The sequence below is a fragment of the Sinocyclocheilus anshuiensis genome, unplaced genomic scaffold (genome assembly GCF_001515605.1).
Source record: "Sinocyclocheilus anshuiensis isolate Anshui unplaced genomic scaffold, SAMN03320099.WGS_v1.1 scaffold1574, whole genome shotgun sequence".
NCBI lineage: Eukaryota > Metazoa > Chordata > Actinopteri > Cypriniformes > Cyprinidae > Sinocyclocheilus > Sinocyclocheilus anshuiensis.
Window position 1 is genome coordinate 258200 of NW_015547706.1, and position 9118 is coordinate 267317.

General features: G+C 39.2%; 2 protein-coding genes across 3 annotated transcripts in view; one reads left to right on the top strand and one right to left on the bottom strand.

Moving 5' to 3' along the window:
- Positions 1-4089, top strand: part of LOC107703986 (syntaphilin-like) — a 13900-nt gene extending 9811 nt beyond the window's left edge. The window contains exons 2-5 of the mRNA XM_016506800.1: positions 397-495; positions 683-811; positions 2080-2229; positions 3381-4089. Coding sequence (XP_016362286.1) covers positions 452-495; positions 683-811; positions 2080-2229; positions 3381-4089 — 1032 coding nt within the window. The 5' untranslated portion in view covers positions 397-451. The remainder of the gene's footprint in view (positions 1-396; positions 496-682; positions 812-2079; positions 2230-3380) is intronic.
- Positions 4090-6455: 2366 nt separating this feature from the next.
- Positions 6456-8811, bottom strand: LOC107703991 (peptidyl-prolyl cis-trans isomerase FKBP1A-like). 2 transcript variants are annotated; one of them, XM_016506803.1, is made up of 5 exons: positions 8650-8811; positions 8399-8446; positions 7569-7681; positions 7137-7286; positions 6456-6807 (listed from the first exon to the last, which is right to left on the bottom strand). In XM_016506803.1, the coding sequence occupies exons 1-4, from the start codon at positions 8684-8686 to the stop codon at positions 7158-7160; spliced, it is 327 nt and encodes a 108-aa protein (XP_016362289.1). In that variant the 5' UTR covers positions 8687-8811; the 3' UTR covers positions 6456-6807; positions 7137-7157. The 2 variants fall into 2 exon arrangements, with proteins under 2 accessions (XP_016362289.1, XP_016362288.1); XM_016506802.1 differs by having other exon boundaries at positions 7112-7286; positions 8650-8808.
- Between the last annotated feature and the right edge of the window lie 307 nt (positions 8812-9118).

Below are 9118 nucleotides of genomic sequence, written 5' to 3' on the forward strand. Positions count from 1 at the left end.
AGCTTTGCATCACAGAAATAAATTACATTTTAAAATATATTAAAATTGTAAACAGTTACTTTGAAGTGTAATACTATTTCACAATATTACTGCTTTTTTTGTACTGTATTTTTGATCAGATAAATGTTGAACATATACAATGGTGATAAAATGTGACTTCTCTCAAAAAAATCTTACCAACCCCAAACTTTTGAACAACAGTGTACATACTGTATTTAAAAAATCTGATTCACGGGTTCAAAACAACCCAATAGCTGGGTTTGTCCCTTTTTAACCCAGTGCTGGGTTATATGTAACCCAGCATTTTTTAGAGTGTAAGAGATTAATATTGTGTCATTCAAATATGCTTTTTTTCTGACTTTGTCATATTCTGTGGTGTATGTGTGTCTTGGAGAGATCTGTCCTGAGGAATCCTTGTAATTGTGCCGTTACAAGGTGTGAGTCCTCATCCATGTCCCTCTCAGCGAACCGAAGGCCATCTGCTGGTTCCCGCAGGTAATGCCGCCCTTCTCCTTTAACATACACAATCAGACACACTCAAGTTTTATAATTATAATGTGCTATATTCATTCAGTGCCAGTTCCTTTAAAACACATCCAGTTTTCCAGTGTAAAAAGTTTCACTGTGGCATCCTGTTTGATAAGGACGTCAGAGCTCAGCTGTCACTGTGTGTGTGTCACAGGTGGCCAGCTGCCCCAAGCAGCACTCGACACTCGCATGGAGACTCGTCTGTCCGTAGCAGTTACACAACAGCGTCCTGCAAGTGCACAGAGAGCAATACTGTACCACGCTCCAACCCAGCCACACCACGGTGAGCGACACACACACACTTACACACACACACACACACACACTCAAAGGCAGATTAGATTTGTCTTCCATCAGGGTTGTGTTCCAGATTTTGTATGGTGGCAGAAAGTACAGTACAGAAATAGAATTAATGGAACAGACATGACACTATATCCATTTAAAAGTCTGGTTACTTTCTGTGAAGCTGCTTTGCGATAATGTGTATTGTGAAAAGCAATATACAAATAAACATGAAACATACTTGTGTCCTAATCGGATATTTCAAAAGTTCTGAAATACAGAAATACTGAGATGATTATGTGTATTAGAAGAGATCACACAAAAATATAAAATTATATTATTCACAAACCCTGATGTTGTTCCAAAGCTGTTTTTATTTCTCTGTGGTTCACAACAGGAGATATTTTGTAAGAATGTGCAGGCTGCTCTTTTTAAATAAAAGTGAAAGGGGAGTAGGGCTATCATAAAAAGCACCACAGAAGTAGTTCATAGTACACGCACATTATTTAAGTCTGCTAAAGTTATACAAAGCTGTTATTCACTAAAAATCTTCCCTTTTGCTGTAGATCTCAATTGCATTTGTGTGATTGAATCAATGCAATTTTATCTTTAACATTTGTGAATGGTGTTGAATGCAAGTTGATGTCTTTGCAAATGTCATTTATTGCCTGGCAAAAAAAATAAAGTGTTGCATTGTTGTCTTTGACAATAAATGTGTAGACCTGACAGCTTCTCAAGTATCAGACACTGATGTGGAAGTTGGCAGTCACTCACACACGTGGAGCTATATCAGCTTCAGAGTGAATCTGCGATCAAAGTAAAAACCAATTAGTTCATTGATGCTGAAGGATTACGCTAAGCTTTTGCCGCATTAAGAACAATAAAAAACAACATTATGTTGAGTACATGGAAAATAAGTTGCGATCATGAGACAACAACTTTTTGTTATGTGAAAAATGAGAAAATAGCTATTTTCTTATGTTGAGATCACAACAAAACAAGAAAGAAAAAAATTATTATCATGCATTGCCACTTAGGGCTTCTGTAATTTTCTTTTTAACAGAAATATAGAATCTGTTGCTTTTTGTGCAAATGAGATGGGTAGACATCCTTGTTGCATAAATTTGCGCTATGGGTGTTGCACCAGTTGCCAGTCCTAATATTTGCACTTGGGCCTGTTATAACATGTTGTAATTATATGAGATAAATCGCAATTATAAATTATTATATTCATATATAAATATTATGTATTTCTTGCTCTCTGACTAGACGGCAGGCAAAGTATGCAACCTGTAGTGAGAATCATGGGATCCGTCCGCCTGCTCCTGAGCAGTATCTCACCCCACTGCAGCAGAAGGAAGTGTGTATTCGCCACTTACAAGCTCGGCTGAAAGAAAACGTGGAGAGGCTTCAGGACCGGTCAGTAATGCTTCTATCTCTCAACATCCTGTCAGTGGAGTTTTATAGCTTCGGGTCATCCTGAGTATTATTCATCCGGACATATATAGCAGAACCTACCCTGCATCTGAATATACCTACTTCCCTACTATGTGGTATGTGAAACGATCATTTCATAAAGCGCAAAAGAAACTACGAGCATGCAATGTCGTAGTTATGTCGTCATGAAGTTAACAAAAAGGCGAATAAAGCTGCCTTAAAACTGTGCATGCATGTATTTGTTATATATGAATCTCATTTAAGAACTCCCTCATCTAACACACCCGATTCAACTCGTCAGCTCATTAGTAGAGATTTTAAGACCTCAAGTGGGTCAGAAAAGGTAAAGGGTTGTGAGAAAATATGATGTGTGTCAGATCCGTGTCACATTCAGCAGCGGCTGCTCTTAAATAGCAGCCAAATAAGCTAATAACCAGCAGCTGTGATGTCTGTTAATCAAAAAAAAAAAAATATCAATAATTTTTGTAGCTTTAAGGATTCATCTATATTTAATTTAGAATTTAGTGTTTGATAACTTTATTCAATTTCTGTGTATTTTCTACTTGCTGAAGGGTACAGGTAAATATGACATTTATTATAATGGGTTTATGAGAAGATTGATTCAAGTTCACTTAAATAACAAATGTTAAAATTGATAGCTCTCAATTATACTGTAATGTTGAATATGGCTATAGTCAATGGTTAAATATTAGGGGCAGGGGGGGAAATTCCTAGTATTGGTATCAGTGATACTCGCATTCAGTCATAAAAAAGATGCCATTAAAAATATTTAAAATATACTGTCTTTATGCTGTTTCTACATTAATTTGAAGTTTGAATGTGAAATTATTGCAACATAAAAATATATTTTAAAATGTTTGTTAGGTGGGATTAACTGTGATTAATTTCAGAAAAAAATTACGATTAATGTTTTTTAATTGATTGACAGCGCTAGTCTGAATTTATAATATTAATAAAACATTATCTTACTACAAACATTCATACCGTATAGAATACTTTTTAACAGACGTGAAGTTCAAATCAAATGTAGTACCTACTACACAGTATGCTATTCCGGAAACAGCACTAGATTTATTTCTATGCCCTTGTTTGTTTGTTTTTTACCATGGCAGAGACTCTGAGATCGAGGAGTTACGGGTGCAGCTGACTCGGATGCAGGACGATTGGATCGAGGAGGAATGTCATCGCATAGAGGCCCAGCTGGCCCTAAAAGAGGCCCGGAAGGAGATCCGGCAGCTTCAGCAGGCTGTGGAAACCGTTAGGTCCAATCTGGGGCCCCATGAGGTAGATCAACAGGACTGTAAATCTGAAGGTCTAGGCGTCGGTAAGATAGGCCCACGATTTGGGGCATCCAGATCTTGTGGCTGCTCTCCGGCCCACACCATGAGCCGCAGTGCCACCTTCACCAGGCTGAGCAGTGACACGTCACCTGGTGCTAAAGATCGCAATGGAAACGTACGTTCTGATCGCTACATTCCCGCCAACAGAGGGGCGATGACATTACCAAGAGGGGACGGACGTACTCATCTACTTTTAGAAGCAGCTCTACTGTCTGAGCAAGTTCCTCACGCAACGCTATGCTCCACTTTGTCACGATCCTCCACCGGCGAGAGATTGTGCAGCGGAGAGACGGTGTTGCCCGTTAGCCGATCCTGCCATGCTGTTAACAACAACTGCAGCTGTGCTCCACATGCCTACCTCCCACACCACCATTTGTTTTTGCACCTCCCACAGGAGGAAGTTTTCGCCATCCTCTGCAACTACTTCCCCTGCTCAAATGTCATACGTCACAGAAACTTTGCCGCTAGACAACACAGTTGAATTTACATCATCAACAACGACGGCGACAGTGTTGATGAAGCCACGGGTTCAACAACCTTGTCCCAGAGCGTCACCACCTTTCGAGCCGCCACCACAGGAAGAAGCGGTAGTAAGGGTCAGTGGTGAAGATGGAATGGGAGAGGACACAGAATCAGCTCCCCCTCAGAGGAGCCACTGGAGCCGTTATTTCCTGATTGACCTCTTAGCGGTGGCCGTTCCTGTAGTTCCCACACTGGCGTGGCTTTGCCGGGGGGCGCGGAATGAAGGCATGCCAGTGTACAACATGGGCTCCCTGTTGCGCGGCTGCTGTGCCGTTGCGCTGCACTCTCTAAGACGGGTTGGCCGCGGTCCCTCAGGAACAGGAAGAGCGACACCTATCTGATAACTTTAGCATTACCGTACCATCAAAGACTTTTAACTGGATCTTGAGTGGAATCTTTGTCCTTGATTTCCCAGTAGGTAGTTTGTTTTTTGAACCAAGGAGGCCTAAATCCGTCACACCAATGCTTGTTTGGGACAAAGATCGAGGGAATGTGGCCCTAATTTGCACAGACACTCACAAGTTTCAAGGCTATTGCTCATTTCCACCATTTGTTTTTCATTTCCTTCTGGTTCTCTTATCTGCTTTATTTCCTCCCATTCCTGGACGAAACTCAGCAGGCAGTACACAGTCAAAAGTAGCTGCAAACAAGAGACAAGCTGAGCAGAGAAGTCACAATGTACAGAAATGTAGGCCTTAAAATTAAATATATATATATATATATGTATACTGTATGTGTATATATATATATATATATATTAAACCTCTTGAAACATCATTCTTATGTAAACTGTTTTACTGAACTGAATTCGTTCTGCTCTCGTTTCCTGAGTTAGGCCAGTTCACAAGAAAATTTTGCATGAGACTTTAGGTAGGTTACATAGACATTGGTGAAAATTGTTCTTCAGGAGAAGAGGACATTTCAGGTCCATAGCTCAAACAAATTAGCAAGGCTAGGCTTTCAAATTTTAAACCTTTACATACCTGCTTCTAAGCAATCATTGTGCCAATCGCATTTCACGAGAAACATAGCTTTTCACAATTATAGGCAACATTACATTTGTTTAAAAGGGAAAAATAATATTAAATGGTAACTGCACAAGAATCAATAGGCACCCTGCAACTTTGATGTTTGGATCTCTAAATAAACTTACATAGAACTAAAACACTGATCCTATAACATGAAAATGTTTTTACTAATGTGGAGTGTTTTACAGATCAGTATTCTGATGTCATTCTGCACTTTTCTACTAAAAAGGTAAGCTTTAGTTGTTTTATCACTTACATACGTGCATTAATATGAGCAAAAAGAAACTGCTTTACTGTGCTTTTTTTTTTTTTTGCTTATTATTCATGGAGTTGTAGAAAATAATTTAAAAAAATGCGAGATTTCATTGATAAAGCAATGGAAGGTGATGGCTTAAAATGAATTTATTAATCTGTCCTTTGGGTGGTAGGTTTTTCTGCTCTTTTAAACTCAGTCTCAGGTGGAACTCAGGTGAATAGAAGTAGAGAGGATGTAAAATTAACGGAATCCAATGTCAAAACGTTCATTTATTAAGAAACACGAAGGTTTATATAGAAGAATAGTTGTGAAAATGTAGATTTACTGTTCTAAATAATAGATTTTTTGATGACCATCACTTCCCAAAACAAATAGGTCTTCAACTGTTGCATGCAGATTTGAGTAAACTCTGTATTTGGGAAATACTTGCAATTAATTCATGAGTTTGTAAAGCAAAGTATTCTGTTTCTTTGAAGTAGCACCAATGAAGAAGAAGAAAAAAAACAGGATAATCATGAAGTTCCAGTAGATTACTTTAAGGGCTTAGATTGCATGTTAGCACAATAATTCCTTGTAGTTAATTACCAGTAAACTTAAAGATTCTGTTTCAGACAGACATTCACATAAAGAACTCATCCTAATCTGAAGAGTCTCATTGCAAAATATGATTGTGTGTTTAGACAGAGCCCATGAACATTCAAGCCTAATTGTAAATTTGGATTGTTTAATTCAGCCGCCCCTTAAGAGTTTAATTAAAATGACAAAGCTTCTGTTGTGCTAATGACTTTTTTTTTTTATTTACACCATCCTCACTTAAAGCAAAACACTGATACAAAACAATTACAAGCAATCAGAACATAATTGATGTTTAATATTTAGTTATGCAGAGTGGGATTTAGACCAATGTGATTTCATTGTGGGTGGGGCCCCCAAATGACTGACTAAATGTACCACCATTCATCGTCGTATCTGACATGATTATAACGACATGCCTGCAAACACACCATTTCAGTTTCTCAATCAACACAGAGACCAGCTTGATCTTTTTATAAACAATTTATTTTCAAGTAGTTTTGTTTTATACTTAAACCAGATTTCCCCACCAGAGTACTTATTACCAGCTCAGCCACAACCCTGTTTGCTGTGATCGCGTTTACAACACAGAAATCAAATATAAAACGAGAGGAAATGGAAAAAAAAAAAAAAAGAAACTTGTGTCTTAATGAACGTCCAATAATTGAGAGGATACCAGCGATTGTGTCAAGGAGAAAAGAAATAAAAAGGCAACAAAATATACAAATGCAAAACAGAGCTAAGCTAAGTGGTATCGCTATTAACACTAGCCCCCTTTGAGGATCACGTGCATGGAGCAATGTTCCTTAAAAAGGTTGACCTGGAAGAAAACAAAGAGAGAGGCTTATTAAACAACTAAACCGTGTTCCTCAAAGGCCATACATACGATTACGAGGGTTTAATCTAAGGGCCTGTTAAATAAACTCTACGGGACATCTAAGACCAAGACAACAATAATCTCCTTTGAAGATTATCGGTTAGTTATTAAAGTGATCTATGCAACTGGAGGAACTATCTACAATGATAAAGTATTTTTTTATTTATTTTTCAGGTGTCATGCAGTTATTAAATACCAAGTAACAAGAACAAACTCAAAAGAGACATGTGAAAAACTTTGCACCTACCCTGAAAGAATGAATGGGGAATAACCTGAGTCCAAATGTGGGGGCTTTACTCCAAGCCAATCAGCTCCACGTCAAATATGAGGGTTGCGTTGGGAGGAATGATGCCCGGGTGCCCCTTGCTCCCGTAAGCAAAGTCCGGAGTGCAAGTCAGCTTGGCACGCTGCCCCACACTCATCTGTCACAAGGGGGAGAGGTCATTTTACCAAATTAAGTACAGTACGAAACAATGAATGGAGGTTCAAAGAAGTGACACCGCTTGGTTATAAGAACCACAATAGACAGCTTGTGTATTTGTATGTTGAAGTGAAAAGGGAAATTTTCCAATTAGGCCGAGACCTACTTTATGAACAGACGGTGTGCCTTTCGATAACCGCACAATGCAGGTCAGGCAGATTTATATTGCAAATCAAACCCATTTTTCAGAGGATATCAAAAAGAATATGTTTTACAACATTACCTGGGCTACTCCCTCATCCCAACCACGGATGACTTCCTGTTTGCCAATTTTGAATTTGAAAGGCTTTCCTCGGTCCCTGGAGGAGTCGAACTTGCGTCCATCTGTCAGAGAGCCTGAGAAAAACCGGAATTAACACAGGTATGAATGAAGAAGCCAAGTCAACCTGCACACGCACAATTTCACATTGCTCAACATTTTTCATTCATTCATTCAGACCGTAAGCGTCAAATATTAAAACGGCCTTCCGTGGATGCAGATCACAATTTGGATTCATCCAAACAGTTTGGTTTGAAAACATAATGACTGTAAATATTTACGCATCATAGACGCCGGATGTTCGAATCAAAAGATCTGACAACCGAGGGCACGTTCAAACCGAAGTATTATGAAAAAATCACACTCACGGAGGATTCGAGTTGCAACATTTTAGCTGCAGAACATTCGAATCTAAACGTTCTAATCGAGCATCATAAGCGCGGTAAAAACATTCGAATGTGACGTTCAGACGCGCTTATAATCTCCAAAAAAGCGATTAGCTGCCCGCTATTTTGTTCACCGCATCATTAACGACATCAGTATAACCACTCTATGCCCGCAAAAACAGGCCACAGTTTCCAAATCCTGTGGTTTTGGACGCATTTATTAGTTTTGAGTAAAATGAAAGGTCAAAGATGACCCAAATATCAAAAGTAGATAGAATCTTAACGATTTAAAACCTCGATGAGCCGATCGCGGACGCGAAAGCGTCTGTTGTGTCAACGCGGCTAAGCAGCTAATGCTGGCTAACACCCTTCACGCGATTCATCAACACGATCACTTCTCAAACTTACCCACATAGTGCACGACACACGTCTGTCCTTTTTTAGGGAAAGTACTTCCTGAAATTCAAAACAAGAAGATACAAATGAACGGCAAATCCTGTGGGAAGAGGTTAGTGTTTAGCTAGCAGGCTAAAGCCCGTGTTGCCCAAAACAGGCAAAATGTGTCGCTTTAAAATGCGGCTGATTTGATATATATATGTATATAAGTAGTATTGCGGTTTGTGAGTTGTGGATGCGATTCCATCTGTGGTGCATTTTACCGTCTCCAGGAGTAATGGTTTCAACCTCGACTCCCATCCTGGCTGCTTGTTTTGACTCCTGAAGCTCTGCACACAGAATGCGCTTCTGTAACTCAGTAATTGTGATTGAGGGCAGAAACCCCCAGTCTGAGCCACACTCGCGCTCGCAGCGCCCCCAGCGGACAAACAGCGCTCCGCCTCTGAGCGTCAACCACAAATCGCCTTATTAATAGTTTCAACTCTAATTCCATTTAGTACAATACGCTAACGTGGTATTAGCCATTACTGTCATAAATAGAATATCTGTATGTCTTATTATTGTATGATTGCTGGAATGCATCTGTTTTTGCACTATGCACAGTCTTTTGCACTGTATAAATCTCATATTCTATATCTCCATCACAACCAGATCACCTTTTGTATATTGTTAGTTATTTGCACTGACTGGCAGGGGCGATTCTAATGAGGGTATAATAATAAAAAATAATAG

What these genes read in the sequence shown, in the direction of transcription:
- LOC107703991 (XM_016506803.1), bottom strand. Translation starts at nt 8,686, where the DNA reads ATGGGAGTCGAGGTTGAAACCATTACTCCTGGAGACG. An exon ending in AACCATTACTCCTGGAGACG is followed by an intron (nt 8,447 to 8,649) that starts GTAAAATGCACC and finishes TTTGAATTTCAG; the next exon opens with GAAGTACTTTCCCTAAAAAA. An exon ending in GGGATGAGGGAGTAGCCCAG is followed by an intron (nt 7,287 to 7,568) that starts GTAATGTTGTAA and finishes CCCTTGTGACAG; the next exon opens with ATGAGTGTGGGGCAGCGTGC.